The sequence below is a fragment of the Vicia villosa genome, linkage group LG5 (genome assembly GCF_029867415.1).
Source record: "Vicia villosa cultivar HV-30 ecotype Madison, WI linkage group LG5, Vvil1.0, whole genome shotgun sequence".
Classification (NCBI taxonomy): Eukaryota; Viridiplantae; Streptophyta; class Magnoliopsida; order Fabales; family Fabaceae; genus Vicia; species Vicia villosa.
Window position 1 is genome coordinate 102,090,785 of NC_081184.1, and position 24,359 is coordinate 102,115,143.

The window sequence follows — 24,359 nt, forward strand, 5'->3', positions numbered from 1 at the left end:
CTTAGATTACCTGCCCTTCTATGGCATAGGACAGTCTTATGGCAAAGGATGCTTCGACGACCCTTCAACCTCCAAACAAAAGGCTTCCTGCCCTCTTATGGCAAGGATAGACCCTTTCATTCTGAAAGGCTAAAAAGAGACCTATCATCTGAGTTTAAGGTAATTGCCCCTAATTGCCTTGCAATGCTCATCTTTAATATTCTTTCTCACAATTCTTCGAAAACTGGCTACGCTCATTTACGAGCTAAAGTCCACTTTTTTCTTTCATCTACTTTTTCTAAAAAACAAACGAGCAAGCAAAGCAATTAAGAGCCCATGGAAAACCATGGATGCAAAGGGTGCCTTACACCTTCCCTTTGCATAAATTACCCCCGAACTTAGATTTCTTAAAAAGGTTTTTTTCTGTTTCTTTTTGCCTTTCCGAATTTGTTTGGATAAAATAAAAGTCGGTGGCGACTCTTGCTTACCGCGACATTTCGATTGATAAAAAGTCAGTTCACCGTATTACAACGTGTTTCAACCAATAAAAAAACAAGTGTTGAAGAAAGTATTGAAAAAAGAGTTTTGCTAGCATTTCTCTTCAATAGAACCCCGATGAATCTAATATCTAACTATTAAAAACAAAGTACCTGGAAATCAAGATTATACCCCTCTAATCCAAATTTAAATTACACTAATTAAAAGGATAAATCAGACTTTTTTGCACCATACTATCACCACATTGTTTAAGCATTTAATATTGCTTACGTGGCTTCTCCTAAAAAACTGATAGCAATTTTATTTATTTTATAATTAAATGATTAATTATTAATTATTAATCAGCATTAACTTAAATACACCTTTTTCAACCCCACTAACTAATTACCCTATTCCTTCTCTTTCATATGATAATGTCACCGGCCCTAAACTTATCCTAAAAAAACTGATATCAATTTTATTTATTTTATAATTAAATATTAATTATTAATAAGCATTAACTTAAATACACCTTTTTCAACCCCACTAACTAATTACCCTATTCCTTCTCTTTCATATGATAATGCAACCGGCCCTAAACTTAAATGCACGAATAATTCACTCTCTTTCTGATATGCAGCCTTCCATATTCTCTCCCACGAATTCAATAATTATTTTCAACATTGAAACATTTTCCAATGATGTTCATTCATCATTTCAAAACCCTTTCCATCTTCCATTAACTCTGCATTCAAAACCCTATTCATAACCCTTTCTTCTTCTCATGTTATATAAGAAAATGGTTGGGGCTGCACTATTCAGACTTCAACGAGAAATTTCTGGTTCATCTCTTTTTGCATTCAAATATCTCTTAGGTTTGGTCGAAAAATTATGAAACCCTAATTCGTTTCATAGCTTCTGTAACTATTTTTGTTACTGAAAAATACCCATTGACATTATTTCATGTCGCTTTTCAGGTACCAAAATTCAATCCTTCCAATGGCTCGGCCAATTGAAGCAGTCAAGGACATCAACGATTCAAAAGATTTGTGGAAGGTTGCTGTTCGTTGTAAGCACATGTGGACTGTGACAAGTGCTTCCAACAAAGTTCATTTGGAGCTGATTTTGGTTGATTCCAATGTAAGATAAATTCCAACAAAGTTTAATTTTTTCTTTGTTTACATATATGATAAAATGTTTATCTGTGTTAATGTGTTTGTTGTTCATTTTCATGTTGTTGATTTTTCACATTTAGCTTGACATGATTCAAGCCATTATCCCACCCCATTTGGTGTCAAAATATCAGGCTGAGATTGTTGTTGGAGGTTCATATGTCATGCAGAATTTCAAGGTTTCAACTAACGATTTTTCTTTTAAAGCTACAACACATGCTTTCAAATTGGTCTTTTGTGGTTCAACTTTTGTCAAGAAATCAGAGTTGTCCAACATTCCTTTGAATTATGTTAAAGTTCTTGATTTGGCTTCTATAGTTGATGGGAAGTTTCAATCTAATTTGTTAGTTGGTAAGTTTATTCCTAAATTATCCGTTAACTTTTTTTTACCATGAGTTGTTTGAGTATCTTTTGCAATTTCTTTATTTTCAGATGTTGTTGGAGGAGTTACTGAAATTATTCAGACTCAAGTCAATGTTGATGACATCAAAAGTAAGGTTGTATTTATAATAACAGACGTTAGGTATGTGCTCTGTTTTATTAAATGTATAACTGTAGTGACATTTGAGAATCCAGACTGTGTTTTCCTTTTCACGTTTTATTTCCTTTAATTGCTGAAATTTGTTTCATTGCAGCAAGTCTTTGGTTCAATGTACCCTATGGGGCCAGCTAGCTATTCAGTTTAATGACTATTACAAGACATTAAACGATAAAGGAAACGTTGTTGTCCTCATAGAGAATGCAAGGATAAAGGGCGCAACAGGTAATCTTAAAATTCAAGGTTTATTGTATACTGATCACAATGTTACATAACTGTTATATATTGATAGTAAAAATGTTAACATGTGGCAGGGGGTTATCCGTTGAATGTCTCCAACGCATGGACTGGCACTAAGCTAACTATAAATGATGTTAGCTTTCCTGAGATAAGTAAACTAAAAGAAAGGTAGGTGTGTTTATAATCAATACAAACCTATTATCAGAACTATTTTTCATTCATCATGCTTTAGAAACTAATTCAATCTCAAACATCATTGATTTTCGTTTATTATATATATTACAGTCTGAAGGAAATATTACCAAAGTTGTCTTCTTCAAGCTTGCAAGTTGAAACGACTCAGAACTCACAGTATTCTGACTTTGATAAGTTCATATGGAAGGCTGATATTCTTAGTCTTGCTGAAATCAACACTCTTCAACATGTAAAATAACCTTGGAATTTATTTTCTTTATTTGATATCTTCATTATTTTAACAATTTTTCAACTCTTCATTCCATAGGAGGCAACCTGTGTAACTGTTGCGAAGTTGGAAAAATTTGAGGTTGGCCAGGCTGGATGGTATTACGATGGGTGTGGTGAGTGTACAAAGAGTGTATCTCTTAAAGATGGAAAATTGAAGTGCTATGCGAATCACATAACCTACAAACCGGTTCCCAGGTATCAAAGTTACATTATTTTTTATAGCTTTTTCCAAAAAATTATTTTGTTTATGTGCAGCTTGAAACTATGTTCTTTAAACCATATTTGTTATAGGTTTAAGCTTGAAGTAATGGGAACTGATGGGAAGTTCAAGGCACGATTTGTCTTTTGGGACGTTGATTGTGTGAAGTTAATTGGAAAATCTGCTTCACAAATTAAAACTGAACTAATTGAGGTATAGTTTATTCAGCCTGCAATTTTTTAGTTGGCTTGATACCTGTTATTAAATCCGATTATTTATTTTAGGCCGGTGAAGACAATCCTTTTGAATTCCCGATTCAACTTGATGCAATGTTGACAAAAAAGTTGGCTATTAGAGCTGTTTTTCAGCCAAAGTTTAATAGGCTATCAGTAATTGGTTTCAAAGATGATGATGAAACACGTAAAAAAATACGTGACAGCTTCAAATGTGAAGAGGTGTGTTTTATTTGCATTCTATTTTAGTTTTTTTCATTGAAAACATTACCTTATGACAAATGACTGATTTTAATTGAACGAGAAACTATTGGCAGCATACATCGAAGCTTGGAGTTTCGGAGCCTTCGTCACAAGACGATAACAGAAGTTTTTCTGTACGTACATTGTTTCAATTTCAAATTAGACTCAGTTTAATATTTCACCCTGATATATATATATATAAGTCAGTGAATTATTCAAAATATGGTTCCAGGAACCATTTTATGCATCTGCAGATTACGATCCTTCAGCTGAGAATTCGGCAATCACTCCGTCGAAAAGGACATTATCTGATGCTGTAGAAGATGTTGAAAGTGTGCAACTGTCCTCAACCAAGATGACCAAATCAATCAAACAGGAGAAGTAGGAACGTCGATGAAACTGCTGACTGTAGCTATATATTTTCATTAGCATTATTTTATGTCATCTTTATTTACCAAAACAATTTCAATGTGTTTGGTTGTTTAATGTCTTTATTTACATTTCATTCCTGTTGATGCAGACATGTTATGCTGAGGCTGTTTAAGATTTATGTTTCAGAATTACTATTTATTATGAATTCCTACTTCAATATAATTTCTCATCTTTGAATTTCAATTATCTTTGTTACATTGTATCTCTTCTTAACTTTATATTCCTCTTCTTAAATTAAGAACTTTATTCTAAAATATGTATGCATGTACTCAATGTAATAATCTTACTCTTAATAATTTTAATATTAATATATATGCATGTTGTCAGTCTATATCAAAGGAAAATATGTTACACTTCTTTATAATTGTTTCACTCAGCAAACAATTTAATTATATTGTTCTTCATTAAAAACTCATACTCAACCTAACTGAATATCTGAATTTCTGGATTTTGTAACCAAACTAAATCTCTGGATTTTACAATGTTACCTCAACTTATACACACCTTTTTTTTATTCCACATCTAACATCTATCAATAGAATATGAATAACACTTATGAACTGCAGAACTTCAAACATACTTAACTAATAACCATAATCAAAACATTTGGAAACAAAGTTGGCTTCATTATATTAATAACAAGCTAGATAACATTACAAACCAAATGAAGAACGTACAACTCATAACAAGGCAAGTAAATATCACAAACAATACACATTACATTCCTGTGGCCTTCAAACAGTGTTCTTTCGGCGACGACGAGACAACCTCACATACAATATTTCTTTTTCAGAGTTATAGTGAAAGAACATCTTATCTCCCACCATTAGCTTTTTTTCTTTCGCATATGCGTACCATCCATCTCCCACATACATCTCTACATATTTTCTCTTTGATTTAATTATCTTACATTCATAAACAGCATGTGTATCCAGGTCGATCAGTAAGCATTGAGTGATGTCAGGTCTTAAAGCCTTCTTGATAACTTCTTGAGGAAATTGCTTCATAATCACAAATTTTCATACATAAGTTAACATTATAATAAAAGAATAAATAGCATTTTACGTACATGAAGTTGTATTTTTTTTCTCAATACGAAAGGGTTTTAATCTTACCAACACTTGGTCCCCACGTTTCTGTGAACGCGTGATATCCTTTTTCCAAAATATTTCTTTCAAAAGACCTCCATCATTTCTAGAGGCCTGTGAATATTCACCAATATCGCTTTCCACTTTGACTTCTTTCATCACAATAGGGTTGTTGCTTACCACCTCCTGATTCACCTCATCTGTCTGGACATCTGTCTGATTCGTGTTAATTTCTGGAAACAACCGTTCAACGTCAATTATGTTCCTTGGTTGCTTCTCTTCTCTAACGAATGCATCTATTACAACGTAAGCTTCCTCACTGTCAGATGACAAGAACCTGTTATGTAGTACATGCAGTTTTCAATGAAGATATTATGAAGTTTTAATTCAAATCTTTCATACCAACGTAAAACAATTAAAAAAACATGGTAAATGCACAGCTATATGTTACCCATGAGTATTTGAAGTAGAAGAAGACATTGTTGGATGGAAAAATAAGCAGTTCAATGAGTTGATGGAGTATTGAATCACTTTTGTTTACTTGGATTTGTAAAGAATTAGGGAAAACAACACTTCTATTTTTTGTGGACCAATGTAGTTGTTACTTTATTTCAATATCATGTGATATATAAAGATTTAAGAAATCTTTATGACATGGTATTGTCAAAACGTGTAAGTTACTCCATTTGCATGCATTAGATGTTACTATTCATGGCTCTGTTTGCATTCAGTTTCCAAAGTTAATTTTATCATATTTAATTTATTGATAAATAGGTTGATAACATAGCTGTTACAATTCACTTTTATGCTGCACCATTGACAAGTCTATCATTAATAGTTGTCAAAAGACATTATGAAACCGTGGGACACACTTTTGGAAAATGTGATACAATAAATTTATGGGCATACCACTTCATATTCCTATTTGTCTTTCAAGGCACGTGAATAGCATCCAAAAATATTAATGCATATCTAATATACCATCAATACACTTTTGGAATGTGTGCTTTTTAATATTGCAATGCTAACATCACACGGATACACATGATAAAATATCAAACAAATTATTAGCAGGTATCAACAACATTGAAGAATAATTTTGAAGATTATTTGAGGATAGTCATTTAATCGTAAGGTTAACTGATTTCAAGAAGTTTTGTTATAGAAGAACTCCAACAAGATGCAGCAAGATTCCTCATCCAAAAAACAATACTCGGCGTTAGCACGTCGTAAGAGAATGGAAATACTAAAAGATAGAAGAATGAAAAAGCTCAGAGTTCGTGACAATGGTATCAACCCCATTGAATCCTATCAAATGCATGCTCCTTCACCAATCATTGATATCAGAACACCACTCGCTGTCCCATCAAGGATTCATAACAGAACACCATTGTCTGATATAACATCAATAACCCTTAATAATCCATCATGGATTAATATCAGAACACCAATGTCAAATGCAACTTCTTCTTTCTTTAATGAAAGAAAAATTAGTTTCCAAACACCAGGATCTGCAAGGGACAACTCACATACAATTAAGGGTCTCAGTACTGTTGGAACAAAAGATATTGCAGCGTCGGCACGCCGTAGAAGAAAAGTGATTATGCAAAGAAAGATGTCACAAGCTTACAAACTTCGTGAGAACTATGATGAAAACAGAGAAAATGTGACTGGGATTGATACCGCATCATCTTCACTTCAATATACCATTATCTGATATAACCAACTCATTGTCTAATCAAGCAAACAAGAACTACTTTGAACAGGCAACTACTTCGGGGCACAAATCAAAAAAACAATTGAATGTGGGTGTTATTAAAGAGATGACTGTCAAACTGTTCAATTATTTTGGTAACAATAACCATAATTCAGGTTCTTCATCTACAAGCAATATAACAGTACAAGAACCTGCAACATTCAGTTCTACTTCAAATGTTGTGGTTGACAGTGATCACTCTCGTGATGAGACATCGACGGATGATTCAGTCAGCGATAGCTCGTGTGAATTCAATGTTGCAGATGAAAATTATGACTCAACTTCCAGCTATGATGATGTAGAACCAAATGACAACAATTCTATATCCCTTGATTCTTCTGTCACAGGTATGTGTCCTTAAATATGTTAATATTTCATCATTTTCATGTCAATATATATTTATAAAAACCATAAGTTTCACTGTTGTTACATTATGATCTCGCTTATACGTTTCAATTAAACTAAGGTATAAAAATCAATTGCTTAATCCCGTTTTTTGTTTGAAAAGGTTATTCCGATATTGGTGATCCTATGGTTGAGTGCACATATTGTGGAGCACTTATGTGGTATCAAGAAAAAACGGATAAACGAAAACATAGTGCGATGCCTAAGTTCCAGCTATGTTGTGGAAAGGGTAAAGTTGTGTTACCACTTCTGAAACCCCCACCATTATTACTGCAGCGTCTATTGTTTGAGAATAATGAAGCCGAAAGTCAAAATTACCAACAATTTTGTAGATTGTACAACATGATGTTTGCTTTTACGTCGCCGGGTTTAAAAGTTGATAACAGATTTCAAGGGGGGAGAGGTCCACCTAACATAAGAATTCATGGACAGTCATGCCATAGAATTGGGAGCATGCTACCTTTATCTGGACAATCTCCAAAATTTGCTCAACTTTACATTTACGACACCGAAAATGAGATACATCATAGAATTGCAGGAATAGGGTAATTGTTCTAAAACTTTGTTACATTTTAATCTTTACATTTATTTGTAGAATACTTATTTCATAGTTGCTCGATTTATTTTCCATACCTCTTATAGCTATACCATGTTTTATTATTATATGTAGGAGCAACCCAAATATTATTCCCGAGACAGTTAACAAATTGGAAATCATGTTGGACGAGTTCAACGCACATGCTAAGACTTTTAGGATTGCAGCCGATCGATTAAAGGATAGTTTTGTACCTGATCTTAAACTGAAGTTAATATCTGATAGATCAACAGATGGAAGGATTTATAACCATCCTACTGTATCGGAGGTAGCCGCTCTTATCGTTGGTGACGTTGATACAGGTACTAAAAGGGATATTATTCTTGAGAGACAAAGTGGACGGCTGAAAAGAATAAGTGAGTTTCATCCAAGTTATTTGGCATATTAGTATCCATTGTTGTTTCCGTACGGGGAAGATGGTTTTAGACTTGGTGTGCTTCTTAGGGAATCTAACACAAAAGGAAAGATGAAGAGGAATAAGCTTACCATTAGAGAATGGCTTGCTTTTAGAATTCAATGCAGACATAATGAAGCACATACGCTGTTGCGATCAAGAAGATTGTTTCAACAATTTTTGGTTGACGGTTTTTCGATGATGGAGTCACAGAGATTAAATTATATTCGAAAGCATCAAAAAAAGCTTCGTGTGTCTAAATATGCCAATTTGACCGGATTAGAACACAACGAAAACAACGAAGGATCAAACAAAGGTAAACGAGTGGTTTTACCGTCTACTTATGTTGGAAGTCGCAGGTTTATGGATCAACTATATTTTGATGGAATGGCTATTTGTAGCCAACTTGGTTTTCCAGACCTTTTTATTACTTTTACTTGCAATCCAAACTGGCCTGAAATACAAAGGTTGCTTAGCAAAATTAACTTGAATTCTCAAGATCGCCCAGACATCATCTCAAGAGTCTTCAAAATAAAGTTTGATGAGTTTTTGGCCGATCTAACAAAAAAACACGTTTTGGGTAGAGTTATTGCATGTAAGTTAATATCATGCCTTAATATAAAGCTTTTATTTAGTTTCGTTATTCTTATTATATATGTAATATGTAACACTTTATACTTTGTTGCTAATTTGCAGATATATACACGATTGAATTTCAAAAGCGGGGTTTACCGCATGCCCATGTTCTGTTGTTCATGCATCCTTCAAGCAAATATCTAACTCCAGATGATATAAACAAGATCATTTCAGCAGAGATACCAATAGAACAAGATGATCCACAATTGTATCAGTTGGTTAGGACACATATGATTCATGGTCCATGTGGTTTAGCAAACAAAAAATCCCCTTGCATGAATAATGGAAAGTGCTCAAAATACTTTCCCAAGAAATTTCAAAATGAAACCATTGTTGATCAGGATGGATATCCAGTGTACCGAAGACGGGATACCGGTAATACAGTGATGAAAAAACACATTCTCCTTGATAACAGATATGTTGTTCCTTATAATACATATTTGTTGAAGAAGTTTCAAGCACATATCAATATGGAGTGGTGTAATCAAAGTACTTCAGTTAAGTACTTATTCAAGTATATTAACAAAGGTTATGATAGAATTACAGCTGCTGTTGTTCAAAATGACAGCGAAGGATCTTCTGCAATTAGAAGTGTTGACGAAATTAAGCAATATCTTGATTGCCGATATGTGTCACCAAGTGAGGCATGCTGGAGGCTTTTTTCGTTTCCTATTCATGGTAGGTCCCCTGCAGTTGAAAGGTTATTTTTCCATCTTGAAGGTGATAATTGTGTTTATTATACCGATCATGAAATGATTGATCAGGTACTAGAAAAACCAAGTGTGAAAGAATCTATGTTTACAGCGTGGATGCAAGCGAACAAAACTTATGAAGAGGCAAGAAATTTAACTTACTCCCAATTTCTTTCCAAATTTGTTTATGATAAAAGATACCGACGATGGAAACCGCGTAAAAGAGGTCGTACCATTGGCAGACTAATTTGGGTCCCTCCGAGTACCGGTGAGTTGTACTACCTGAGAATGATGCTAACAGTGGTCAAAGGACCTACATGCTATGAGGATATTAAATTTGTGGGTGGAAAGGTTCAACATAGTTTTAGAGATGCATGCTTCGAAATGGGATTTCTTAATGATGACAAGGAATATGTTGCAGCCATAAATGAGGCTAAGAATTGGGGTTCCGGTCATTTTTTGAGAAAGCTATTTGTTACTATGCTACTTTCCGGAACTGTCAATAGACCGCATCATGTATGGTCAAAAACATGGAAGACATTAGCTGATGGTATTCTCCACCAACAAAGGCAGAATACAAATAGAAGAGGTAAATTTAAATATATATATATATATATATATATATATATATATATATATATATATATATATATATATATATATATATATAATCTAAGTTGTTGATATGAATATTAGTTTAAAGCTTACATACTTTGTTATTATCACATATTGGTTGTATTCTGAACTATTCAATTATATTATGTTTGGATACTTTAAAATTATAATTTAATTTATTAATCGACATTTACGTTGGCGGCATTTGAAGCTTATGTTCTATGTTTAGTTCATACAACTCAACGTTTCGTCTCCCGTTGCTACTGAAACATTATGTCATTAATCGATAAACTGTATAAATTTTTGTATTGTTTCAATAACTCTTTGCTGCAAAATAAGATCATGTGCTGTTTGATACACAACATTACATAACTTTCACAAATCTGTGCCTTTTTTTGCTGCTACATGCTGCTTTCAATTTAGTTCATGCTGAATTCAAGTTGCTCATGCCTTAGAGTCATAGTCCTTTAATTTGTTTATGCTGCCTTCACAAACGTATCCCTTCTAATTTTGTGAATCATGCTGCAACAAATGGTGCATTAAAATTATAATTATCATGATATTAACATGTCTACATACTTTTTTTCACAGATTTGCAACTTTCAGACACTGAGTTAAAGAATTTGACACTCATTGAGATTGAGAATATGTTGCAATCAAATCGAAGAAGTTTGCATGAATTTAAAGGCATGCCTTATCCAGAATCCTATGTTACAAAGCATGTTGGGAATCGGCTGATTTACGACGAACTTGATTATAATGCCGAAACCGAAAAACAAAATTTTGAAGAACTTTTTCGGGCGCTTACAGGTTATTTATTTGATTGATTATATTAAATTTGGATGTTCCTTTATGTTTGTAAAGTTTTAATTATATTTTTATATTTTATAGATGAACAGCGTTCAATTTTTAATAAAATCATGGAGGCTGTTAACAACCTGAAGGGAGGTGTGTTCTTTTTACATGGTTATGGAGGTACCGGCAAAACTTTCATGTGGAGAACACTGTCAAGTGCACTTCGTTCGCAAAAAAAAAATTGTTCTTACTGTTGCTTCAAGCGGGATTGCTTCTTTATTATTGCCAGGTGGAAGGGCAGCCCACTCAAAGTTTAAAATACCTGTCCCAACACTTGACAACTCAACATGCAACATTGATAAAGACACCTAACATTCAAAACTATTCGAGGCAACAGATGTCATCATATGGGACGAAGCTCCTATGTCTCATAAAAATTGTTTCGAAGCATTGGATAAAACCCTTAAAGATGTCATGAGCAAAGATGGTCTCGAGAATACTATTTTTTGTGGAAAAGTTGTTATTTTTGGAGGTGATTTCAGGCAGATTCTTCCAGTGGTTCCAAGAGCAGGGCGTTCTGATATTGTCCATGCTTCAATGAGCTCATCTTATGTGTGGGATTATTGTCAGGTTTTAACACTGACCAGAAATATGAGACTCCAACAAGGAAGAGACGGTACAAGTGCCCATGAACTTGCAGAATTTTCAAAATGGATTTTAGATGTGGGGGATGGTAAGATTTGTGAACCAAATGACGGATTGGTTGAAATAGAAATACCTCCAGAGTTATTAATAACAAATTTTGATGATCCTATAAGGGCAATTGTTGATAACACATATCCTAATTTGTTGGAAAAATTTCAAGATGTTGAATTTTTACAAGGAAAGGCTATTCTTGCTTCAACAATTGAAGTTGTCGACAAAATCAATAATTATGTATTAGACTTGCTACCAGGTATATATCCCTTAACTTTTCCATTTATATATATATATATATATATATATATATATATATATATATATATATATATATATATATGAAACAATACGTTTAAGAACATATTTTTACTTCTTCTCCATATTGTTGTTTTTCTTCTTCTACTTTTAGGAGAAGAGAAGGAGTTTTTGAGTTTTGACTCCATTGATAGAACAGATACAAGTTATAATGAAGCTTATGAAGTTCTAACTCCTGAATTTCTAAGTAAGTTAAGAACATCAGGCCTTCCAAATCATAAAATCAAATTGAAGGTTGGTACCCCTATTATGCTGATGAGAAATTTGGACCAAGCTGATGGATTGTGCAATGGAACAAGACTAATTGTCACAAGGTTTGCAAATCATGTCATAGAGGCAAAAATCATGTCTGGTAAGAACATAGGTAACATTTTTTACATTCCAAGAATGTCTATGTCGCCTTCTGATTCACCTTGGCCATTCAAGTTGATTAGGAGACAATTTCCGATAATTGTTTCCTATGCAATGACTATTAATAAATCTCAAGGCCAGTCTCTTGATAGTGTTGGATTGTACTTGCCTACTCCTGTCTTTAGTCATGGTCAATTATATGTTGCAATTTCAAGAGTTAAGACCAAAAGTGGCCTGAAAATATTAATTCATGACAAGGAGAATGCACCGTGTTCGACTACTACAAATGTTGTATAGAAGGAGGTCTTCCAAGCACTTTGTTAGTTGGTAAACCTTTTATCTTTTACTCTGTGATACAAGTTTAATATCCAATTTAAACTTACTATATAATTGGTAGAAACTTCAATTTGTTTTGTTTCCAAACTCGAATAAGTAATACATATTCTAACAGAATCTTTTCATTCTTTTAGGATGTTATTTTGTTGATATGAGATGGTTGGTTCAACAATGAAGATAAATACAACATCTGGAAAACAGAGATATGCTCACTAAAGATGTTAAAATGTAGTCATCTGAATCTTATTATTATTTGTATTCAAGTTCATTGTTTTTTTTAAGAAACTTATTTTGGAATTTTTTAACTTATCTGAATTATATTATGTTGCGTTTTACATTCCAAACACATGATATTTTAATTTGATAAATGATTATAAGTTATATAACTCTATTAATATTATCCAACTGTATATATGGTGTTGTATTAAACAATTTAATGTGTTCTGATACATGTAATATAAGTACAGTCCAGACCCGTGCGATAGCACGGGTTACTTACTAGTTGGAATGCAAAAATGATTTGGATCATGAAGTAAGTATAGGGTAAAGCTAAAACTGTCTATGCAATCTAGAAAACTAGAAACTCTATTTGCTTAGAGAAAGAAGACATGAAAAGTGATATGGTGAATGAGATAAAGCAAATTATAGTGATCAGAGGGACTCTCCATAGACTAGTCAATATTCATATTGATAGAGTAAATATGGTCATTGTTTAAATGTTTGACTTGATGTTTTTGATCTGCCTGGATCCAAAACGATCTGCTTGTATGACATTGTTTTTTGGATTAATAAGGTATTCTTATTCCAAAAAAACAGAAGTGTTTTGCTAAACCTAGAGAATGTGAAAAGTGATCAAAATGTGTGAACTATACTAAGCACTAAGCTCAATGAAATTCATATGAACAATAGGACTCAACAAAGTTATGTATCTATATGCCTACAAGCAGAAGCTTGTAGTACAAAACCTCAAATACTTCAACAAAAAAACCTGTAATTATTTCCACAAACATGAGGCATATTTCTCAAATCTTAACATTCCTTCAAGCCTACCTCTATAATCATTATCATTCCCTTGTGTAGTCAGAATGAGAGAAACAATATCAGAGGTATCCACTGTACATTATACAAATGCGATCCAGTAATAAATTTAGTCAGTAAAGGTCATGGTAGCATATTGCTAGCTCTCATCACTGTCTTTCCTCTCCAAGTTCTTCCTTTTGCACCAACACGGGAACTCGGGAATTGGCCCATCATTTCCAATAACCCAACTATCAGCCGCGACATCAGCCAACGTCATCCTTTGACTTGGGTCTGCAGATTTCAATTTTCAATTATTGTTAATTAAAATAACAGAAATGACTAATTTTAAGATCTTCCCAAAGAAATTTGAACTTGTCTGGTAATATACCAAAAAAATGTTGAATGTTGTTTACCTTTGGAAAGAAGTCCTTCAATTAAGTTCTTTAACCGCGGATTCAGATCATTCGGGAGCACTATTGGATTATTGACTATCTGGATTAAGAGAAAAAGAAAAGTAACATGAAGGCCTTGTATATATTATGAAGCTTAGACGGGTGTGTGTTTGGTTTGTCTTGATTCTTGTTTGCTTTTCTAGCTGATACTCTTTCCATTTAACTATTGCAAAATACCATGTTCCCCTCAATTTTAGAATTTTTTTTAAGTGATAAAATTAGATTTCAAAAGAAAATAAAAACAAAACAATTCATAATTAACAAAAGAATGTGATGAAAACAAATATAGAAATACAATCAAATTTCTTACTCTGTCATATGTATCTTGAAGTGTGTCACCAAGAAAAGGGTATTCGCCCAATATCATACAGTATAAAGTAATTCCTACGGCCCATGTGTCTGAAGCTTTACCTCGGTAGGTAAGACCTAAAAAATATCAACAGTAGTGAGAACCTACATTTCATAAACAAATTTGCCCAAAAGGATTTTACAAGCATAAAATGAAAACACAAACCTAAAATACATTCAGGTGCAGTGAAAACAGGAGTTCCAGGTGATCGTCGAAGCACATCATTATCATCCTGCAAAATAAAGACGACATAAGCTCCATATTAGTTCACAGGACATCCCAATGCCTATGTAATATTACCAACATGATATCAAAAACACTGCAAGGTGTTTCATTTCAGGTATTATCAGAGTGCACCAATCATCCTGCATAGTTCCATATCACCCGAGTAATCATATTTCTTATTTTTCAAAAGCAGTGTCAAACCATATTGTAGTATCACAAAGGAAAGTATGTGTCCTAAGCTGCAGTTGAAGATACACTACTGTCCAAGTAAAGTGGTAGCTTTGTTTCATTTAATGTGTTTAAATTAACATTCAGGCTCAGTAATTACATTACCTCAAAAGCCTGGCTGACACTGAAATCCCCTATCTTTACTGTACCATGACGAGTAATCAACAAATTGTCAGGCTTGATATCCCCGTGAACTATATTCTGCTTTTCAATAAAAATACTGTTAAAGCATTTACATTTGTTCCAAATCTATATATAATATTTAAACATTATAGTAACATGATTAAAAATATTTCAAAGCATTTTATGACCAAGAGTATGAGCATTAAACATAAACAGTATGATGTTTCACAAGTTGTTTATTACATTTTATCAAGCATGATCATATGTTTGTGTGCTCATGCATGAGTGAGAGAGCGAAACTTAGTTAACATTACATGAGCATGGAGATACATTAATCCAGAAACGATATCCCGCAGGTATCTCCTAGCAATCTCTTCACCTAAGCTACAAGCTCGACCTGAACCCTCGCAAACCCATTTGTCTTCCACATATTCAAGTACTGTATTAGGAAAAAAAATCCTAGTCATGCTCAAGCATAGAACCAAAAGGAGATTCTTATTCGATTAGCAATCAATAACTAAATAACAAAACCAAGAGACTAAAACTAGCCATCAGTACCCATGTAGAAGTGATCCGATTCTGGGTCATCAATCACCTCAATGAGATTGACTATGTTAGGATGTTGGATCATTTTCATAATGAAAACCTGAAAAGAAAGTGTGTTTTTTAACCAATTACATGGACAGTAGCACACAGCAGCTAGAGCAATCAAATTAGAAAATGTAATATATCATATAAACACACAAACTAGGAAGCAAAGTAAGATGTAAATCCTTGGAAAGAGAACTTCCTTTAAAATTAGAATGTAAAAATTTGTCAAAAAGAGAATGTGTACTTTCTAAATTTGCAAATGTCAAGCAATATCCATTACATTTAACAAAATTTGGCATGCATATTTGAATCATATTTCAACTATCGATCCAAACTATGAAAAAACTCAAATATCTAATGAAGAAATATACCTCGCGTAAAACATCAGTCATGGCAGTTTCTGAGGGTCCAACTCGAAGCTTCCGTAAATGAGACTTATGAAAGGCCTATATTCAGAATATTTCCAGCTCAATAAATAAGCAATTGCAGCATTAAGGTATTAACAGCAATCAAAAGATTCAAAACATAATATTATATTACTCAATACAACCCTGTAATGGCCCATACTTCCAATCATAACTTAATCTTTCAAACTTTTAAAAAATATATCTTGCCTTAATTGCATAATGTTTTCCATCAGCCAGACTTCGATGAAGAGACTGCCAAACATTCAAGGAAATTGGGTCAAGTAAACTGTTTTCCTTGAGAGAGATAGAGAAAGGATGAAATCAATACTATGCTTACCACTTTCCCATAGCTACCCGAACCAATTTTATACTCACGAACATACTCATTTATCATCTTGTTTCCATCTTCATCCTGGACACAATTATTATAAAAATAACCATTCAGATAAGAAAATACATATAACATACAACATTATCAATTAAACAAAAAATAAAAATATTCGTATTTATATAGGAATAACTTTTCGTCTCAACCAATTACCTCAGTGCGGAAAACTTTGTCAGTCTCTTTAACAGGAAACTGTCTACAAATCATACCATTCTCTACTCTAAAAACCAAAATATCCTCCGACCGCTTGGGACGATTTTGCTCCTCACTATCATCTCCACTGGTGGTGCTAGTAACCTCATCATTACAGAAGGACCTTTCGTCATCAAAATCATCATCATCATCCAACAACAGCTCCCGGGAGAGGTTACTATTGTAAATGGCAGCAGGCTTATCCTTCTGAGGATTCCGTCTCTTGAAAAACCCGAAGCAGTTAAAACACCACATAGCTTTCACATAAGTAAGAGTCTTAGAAAACATCTTTAACTCAGATCTTAAGTTGATCGAAAAATCTAAAATCTGTACAAAAACATTTCATAATGTCAAAAACAATAAAAATCATAGACCCTGAAATTCAATTTTACAGCATTATGAAAATGGATGAAACACTTACCTGATTTCAGAGGAAGTGGGCTTGAAGCCCTAATCAAGACGCTGCTACTCTAAAGGGTGCCATTGAGCTAATTGACGAAAACGGCGTAAGACATTGAATCCATTAGTACAATTCACACCCAACATTGCGATAACTCCAGTTCAAAATAATCGTTGCAAACTCAGCCCACAGGAACAAATCATTGACTTTTTACATAAAAAGGTGAAAAAAATTAAAATATAAAAAAAAACACACAAACGAAGATGCCAAATTTACATACAACATTCAGAAAACGTGAAGGAGAGGCGAAAGTGAGAGATAGTTACCTTGTTTCTGATGGTTGTGTTGCCGCGGATTCGGAAGAAAAAACCTAGAAATTTTGGTATGAAATTGAGGGTTTCTACTCTAATAGTGTCTAGAGTCAGAAACCCTAACTCGGGAAATAGAATCTAGAAACCCTAGATTGGTGGAATATATGAATGAATTCAATCCAATGATGGTAATTTTGAAAAAGAAATGAGTGAATTGAAAGAATTGAGCGGTGGTGATGCGGAAGGATTTGAGGTGAAATTCCGATCGGGGGAGAGTTGAGGAGAACTTCCTCAGTTCATCCCTTCCCGGGCTATATATGTTTTCACAAATGCTATTTTCACATCACCGAAGTTTACAAAACACAAATGATTATTTTTTTATAATTTTTCAAAATAAAAAATTGTATATTAAAGATAATTTTTTAAAGAAAATATACAAAATTATTTAACACAATTTTTCATCTACCCACCTGCTTACGCATCACCGAATTGACCAAAATGTCCCTGTAATATTTTTTGTCCCCATGGTTAGTCCCTCCCGTTAGAATCCACTAACGGTAGGTGACGTGTCATGCCAATTGTGTTAATTTATTTGACAGTTGTGTTAATTAAAGAGACACGTAGGATAATTGTTTAGAATTATAAGGGATCGTGTAATTTTTTTAACCCTAATTTCATTGTTCCTTTTCCTTCTGCCCCTTTCCTTATTCATCTTCCATCGTGTTCTTCTCATATTGAAGTCCTTCTTCCCCTTTCCTTGTTCCTCTTCCATCGTGTTCTTCTCAGATTGAAGTCGTCTTCAACTTCTTTAAAGGCTTAAGCTTTCCGCAAAGTTACGATGTCATCTTCATCGAGGAGAACGAAGTCAACATCGTATCAATCCACAAGTGTGAGTAACCGTCCAGGTAGAAGGTGTGCGTGTGATACTCGGATGACTTCATATCACTATAAGAATGGACCTAACAAAGGGCGCCTATTTTGGAGATGTCCATTTTGGCAAGGTGAGAAAACTTGTAACTTATTTATATGGGATGATGATATTGCACAACGAACCGATGTTCACGAAAGGTCAGATGATGAAAGGATAAAAAATGAGAGCAAGGTCAGGGAGGTCCAAGCTCTTGAAACTATGAGGGAGTTGTATGAAATTTCACAGAAGAAGAACAAGAAATTGAAGATGAAGATAAAGTCAGATGCTATGTATGGAAAGATGGAGTCTTGGTGTATTGTTGTTTCTGTAATGGTCAATACGTATTTTTTATGGAAATGTAATTGTTGAATCAGTGTTTGGAATGTATGCTTTGGCTGTAATGTTGTTATGAAAATCTTTGGCTGTAATGTGTTGGATGTAATGTAATATTGATTTAGAGTTGATATAATTTGAGTTGGATAAGTTGCCTATCATTGAACTATAATTTGTCTCATTCAATTGACCTATAATTTGTCTCTCAAATGACCTATAAGTTGTCTCTAATTTGTCTTTCAATTTACCTATAATTTGGTCATAAAAGTGACCTATAAATAATGAGCTATAATTTGGTCCAAAATTTGCACACATTAAGATTAGACTCCAAAATACCATTGACATACCATTAGGTTTGTTACATATGTTCATAAAACACACAAAATAGATTGCAATAACATCAAAATAGTTAGAAGACTAGCCTCAGTAAGATTACATTTCAAAATAGTTCAAATTAAACAGCATAAATATGTCTTTTTTTACTGAGTCATCCTTTTGCGAATGGCCTCCCAATTTTCTGACTGCTTTCCACCATTAGTCTGGTCTGAGGGGGCATCATCTTTATTAATGACCAAAGGGTCATCAGGCTTCTTTCCAGGGCCACCAATATTCTTTGTCTTAAGGGTCCTAAGTCTGTCACTTTGTCGTTTTTGAACACCCATATCAACACTCTTATTGTGCTTAGGCTTCTGTTTTGAAATGTTGACTTAGGGAAAAAAACAATTAAAGTTAAGATAGATGAAAAAGACATTTGAAAAAAGCTTGTAATGACAAATTAAGACTCACAGGTTCTGAAGATGTCGGCCTAGATGAAGATGAACCATGGTCTTTGGAAGGTTTCTTGCCAACCTTTGGAGCTTTACCAACAAAAGTCCTTACAGTTCTTTTCACAGGTGTTGTGTCAACACTCAAAGGTTGAACATCTAGAATTTCATCTTCATCAAGCACCTTAGCCAATGTGTCATCATCTATACCACAATACTTTTGAAGAGAAGACTGTGAATCATTGATGTCAGTATTTGTTTTAGCTTCAGTATTGTGAGCAATAAGAATGGGTGCATCTGTGTCAGGAACAACATTTTCAGTTGGAATGAGTGCATCTGTGTCAGGAACAACATCTTCAGTTGGAATGGGAGCATCTGTGTCAAGAATGGCATCTTCAGTTGGAATGGGTGCATCTGGAACAACACTTTTAGTTGCCCTAGACTTTTTTTTGTCTTGGTTTCCACTTTATCTTTCTTTTTCTTGTTGTTAGACCCTGTATGCCTCCCCTAAAAGATAGTGCACTGACAGTGTAAAATAGTTTTATACTGTCATTTAATAGAGGATCATCAATATGTCATGTCATTAAAGTTTTTTTTAAATAAAAGAATGTTTAAATTGGATACATGGTGGTGATTGGTTGACAGTTAAAAATATTTTACACTGTCAGTGCATGACCCCTTTTCTCAAAAGAAAATATACAAAATTATTTTATCAATAATCTATAATATAAGAAAAGTTGTTGTTCTGGAAATCACAAAAATATCATTTTGTTATCTTAGTCTAAATTAATAATTTATGGGCAAAAAATATTTTTTTCTTGGTTTTTTCCAACTCACCTTTCACTTTTCACTTTTCATTACTTTATTATTATTATTTCTAATAAATTATTAATCAAAATATTTTAATAAATTATTTTAATAAAAAGAGTATTATGATCATTTTAAATGATTGTTAATTTACGTTTAAAATAGTATTTAATTTTTAAAAAATTAACTTTAATAGTGTAATATTAATAACGAAGAAATATAATTTGAAATAATTTTTATTTTAAGATATAATATTTTTTAATAAAATAATAATAAAATATTTAGTTTAAAAAAATTATTTCAATTAAAATGAACTTAAAAATATACTTGAAAATGTGTGTTATTGGATAAAATATAAAATTGTGTTTCACTTATCATTAACTTTAATTTATATGAATCAAAATATTATTGTTATTATATATATATATATATATATATATATATATATATATATATATATATATATATATATTTATTTATATATATATATATATATATATATATATATATCATTTATGAAGTTTATACAATTAAAATAATAGTTGCACAATTAAATATTAGAAAAATTATTTGTTACTGATGTCATTTAACAAATATATATTATCAACATAAATAGGAGAAATATATATATATATATATATATATATATATATATATATATATATATATATATATATATATATATATATATATATATACGGAAAAAAAGTGTATTAATTATTCAATTGTAACATACTACTATTATTTATAGTCAAATTCTATTAATATCAAATTCTATTGATTCAGATATTTTTTGTAAATGATACCTAAACAAAAATAATATTTGTATACGGGGAAAAATCTATTATTGATCTAAATATTTTTACATACGAAAAATAGTATTTATGATCCAAGAAAATTTTATTAAAAAAAAATATACAGGAAAAAAAACTACTATTGATCTAAATATTTTTATGTAAACGATACCTAAACATAAATAATATTTGTACATGGGAAAAATATATTAATGATATAAATAATTTTACATATGAAAAATGGTATTTATGATCCAAAAAAATTTTATTCAAAAAAGGTATACGAGAAAAAAACTATTATTGATCTAAATATTTTTATATACGAAAATTTACAATTGATTCAGATATTTTTGTAAATGATACGTAAACATAAATAATATTTGTATATGGGAAAATTTTATTAATGATCTAAATATTTTTATATATGAAAATGGTATTTTCGATCCAAAAAATTTTGATTCAACGTATACGGAAAAAAAATTTATTATTAATTTAAATATTTTTATATACCAAAATTTACTATTGATCCATATATTTTTCTAAATGATATCTAAACATAAATAATATTTGTATACAGGAAAAAATTGATCTAAATATTTTTATATACGAAAAATGGTATTTATAATAAATATATTATGTAAACAAATGCGCGTAGCAAACTAAAACCCGTGTGTATGCACAGGTTTTTTACTAGTAACATCTTATATATAAAAGACTTTAACGGTAATTAACCAAACTCATCACTTCTTTAACCATAAATTTACTAGTGTGTATACCCGTGCGAGTCACAGATTTAAATTTATGAGATAGTATGATTGATTCTGATAAAAATGACTAAAATTAAATTTAAGATAATTATATAAGGATTAAGTATATACTCATGGTCTAGGATCGTATTGTATGAATTTACATTAACAAAAATATCATATGAATATAAAATTTATATATTATACATTTACACTTTTCCATCTTTCTTATAAATATTTAATACATAATAAAATAAATTAAATAAAAAGAATGACAAATTTGTATTTTACATAAGAAAGTTATGATTTATATACATTATAATTATCTTATGTTTTTTGTTAAATAAATATTATAATAATTTTTAGTATAAATGTTATACCATTTTAGAGGATCCACACACCATAAAATCTTCACGTTATTTTTTAAAGCTCTTCACTTTGAGTTTGATTTTTTAAATATATTTTATTATAAATAATAATATATAATAATAGTAATATTAATGTGTAATAATAATATTAATAATAATATGTAATAATAGTTGATTTATGTATAAAGTATATTATTCCATTCACTAGAACAAAACAAAAAATAAATATTGTGAGAGTACATTAGCCATTAAAATAATTTCCTATTACAATTAATAAATATTTTTGTTTACAAATATTATTCATAAAAAATATTAATAATCTTTATTTTATATATAATATTTGAAAATTCTAGTAACACACGATGAATGTCGTAACGGATGTTATGACATCCACTTCATAACTGATAATAAAATTTTGCAAAGAGTAAACAAAAACAGTAAGGAACGCAAGAGATTGTTCACCTAGTTCGGTGTGAAACAACACCTACTCTGGGGGCTACTGTAATACGGTGGGAGAACTGACTTTTTGAAATGTTACGGTTAGTAAGAGTCGCCACCGACTTTTATTTTATCCAATTGGAAACGCTAAAAGAACAGGAAAGACCTTTTAAAAGACTTGAGTTTGGGGGGTAGGTTATACAAAGGGAAGGTGTAAGCATCCTTTGTATCCATGGTTATCCATGGGCTCTTAATTGCTTAGCTCACTTGTTTGTTTGAATTGTTTGAAAGAGTGTCGTGTGTGAATTGAAAAGATTTTGAATAAGGACTTTAGCTTGTAAAATAAGAATAGTCTATTTGAATTGATTTTGAAAAGGAGTGGGAAAAGTATTTTTGATTTGAATTTGAATAGAGCACGCATTTAAGAGAACCTACCCTAAGTTTAATTTTTCTATTCTTTAAGACTTTTGTTTTAAAGGGCTATCCATACCATAAAGAGGGCAGGTAGTCCTTTCATTGGATTTGAAAAGGGTCATCGAGGATTATCGTTCGCCATAAGACTGTCCCTACCATAAATAGGTCAGGTAGTCTTTAGGGGAATATACATTAGTCATTTTAGTCATCCAGTGAGGATACCTTAGCAATCGAAAGGGACTATCATCATTAATCGTAGGCAACATCGAGGGGCAAGATCATTTTTGTTTAAGCAACTTCGAAGGGACTTATGATCTTTATATGGTGATAATGAACTGAGGGCAACATTTGCTAAGGTATCCTCGTATTCGAGGGACTTGACTATTTTTTAAATCGAAAGGCAACAGGCAGCATAAGAAGGGTTACCATAAAGGTGTGTGTGTGCCACAATCAAGTGATTCAGTTCGGATATTTTTATCTTGTAAAGTTAGTGATTCTAAATTCAATTCATGGTTTTCACTCCCTAAATTACTAACCACGCAGTTTAAATATAATTAATAATAGCAGAAAATAATGCACTTATAGGGTGCGGAAAATAAAAGCAGAAAAAATAAAGGTCCTAATTACTATTACATCAAAATTGAATAAGCGACCTATACACCTTCTAATATTTAAATAACAGAAATTAAATAATTAAATAAATGGCATAATTAAATAAAAGAGAAAATTAAAATGAAGGCAGAATTAAATAAAAAACATAAAATAAGAGGGAAAAATTAAATAGAGGGCATTCGACAATCAATGGAGTATGGGATGAGAAGAGAAATTCGCGGTAACGAAGAAATTCAATGTTTGATTATAAAAGGGTAAACCTAAATCTTTGAAGGTTAAAAAACCTAATGGGTAAAATAAATCTACACGCCTAAAAACCTAAGCCTAGGTTAATGGGCAACATTTTCATAAAGGTTTTCTATAGTTATCTATGGTTTTTGATTAAAGGCTAAACCTAACTATAATTAAAATTAAACCTAAAATTAATATTACTATTAAAAAAATTCGAACATTAGTTAAAATCATTCTAATTAAATAAAAGAAATTAATTATAATTAACCTAAATTGTTTAACCTAAATTGACTAAATTAAATTAATTGAATAAATTAAAAGGGAAGCCTAATCCTAATTTTACTAATTATATCAATTTACCTAAAAACTAAATCATTGTTTTAAGAAAAAGGTTTTGATTTTGATTTTAAAAAAAAAATGTAATTGGTCTTAAAAAAGGAAGTAAAACAAGTTGTAAATAAATAAATAAATAATAAAAAATTAAAAAAAACCTGGGCGCTTGGGTTCTGGTATTATTGGCTTGTGAGTGTCCATGGTGTGCCTTCAGTCATGTGTGCGTTGGATTGGAATAGAAATATATCTGATGGCTGCTGGTGGAGGG

At 31.8% G+C, this 24,359-nt stretch overlaps 2 protein-coding genes and 1 pseudogene across 4 annotated transcripts; 2 read left to right on the forward strand and 1 right to left on the reverse strand.

The window, feature by feature from the left end:
- The first annotated feature begins 1,439 nt into the window (after positions 1–1,439).
- On the forward strand, positions 1,440–3,648 carry LOC131605087 (uncharacterized). The gene is made up of 9 exons (XM_058877483.1): positions 1,440–1,596; positions 1,712–1,979; positions 2,061–2,151; positions 2,264–2,391; positions 2,481–2,574; positions 2,692–2,830; positions 2,909–3,066; positions 3,163–3,283; positions 3,355–3,648. Exons 1-9 carry the CDS (start codon positions 1,456–1,458, stop codon positions 3,550–3,552), a joined length of 1,338 nt encoding a protein of 445 aa, XP_058733466.1. The 5' UTR covers positions 1,440–1,455; the 3' UTR covers positions 3,553–3,648.
- A 3,241-nt stretch (positions 3,649–6,889) lies between these two features.
- Positions 6,890–12,643, forward strand: LOC131605088 (uncharacterized; annotated as a pseudogene).
- An 891-nt stretch (positions 12,644–13,534) lies between these two features.
- Positions 13,535–17,675, reverse strand: LOC131601903 (serine/threonine-protein kinase GRIK2-like). Of its 3 annotated transcripts, none has more exons than XM_058873832.1 (13): positions 17,357–17,674; positions 17,052–17,118; positions 16,592–16,957; positions 16,388–16,462; positions 16,258–16,302; positions 16,015–16,089; positions 15,611–15,698; positions 15,367–15,491; positions 15,035–15,130; positions 14,642–14,708; positions 14,438–14,553; positions 14,089–14,167; positions 13,535–13,966 (listed from the first exon to the last, which is right to left on the reverse strand). In XM_058873832.1, exons 3-13 carry the CDS (start codon positions 16,916–16,918, stop codon positions 13,833–13,835), a joined length of 1,227 nt encoding a protein of 408 aa, XP_058729815.1. In that variant the 5' UTR covers positions 16,919–16,957; positions 17,052–17,118; positions 17,357–17,674; the 3' UTR covers positions 13,535–13,832. The 3 variants fall into 3 exon arrangements, with proteins under 3 accessions (XP_058729815.1, XP_058729814.1, XP_058729816.1); XM_058873831.1 differs by having other exon boundaries at positions 17,052–17,236; XM_058873833.1 differs by lacking the exons at positions 15,367–15,491; positions 15,611–15,698 and having other exon boundaries at positions 17,052–17,236; positions 17,357–17,675.
- Between the last annotated feature and the right edge of the window lie 6,684 nt (positions 17,676–24,359).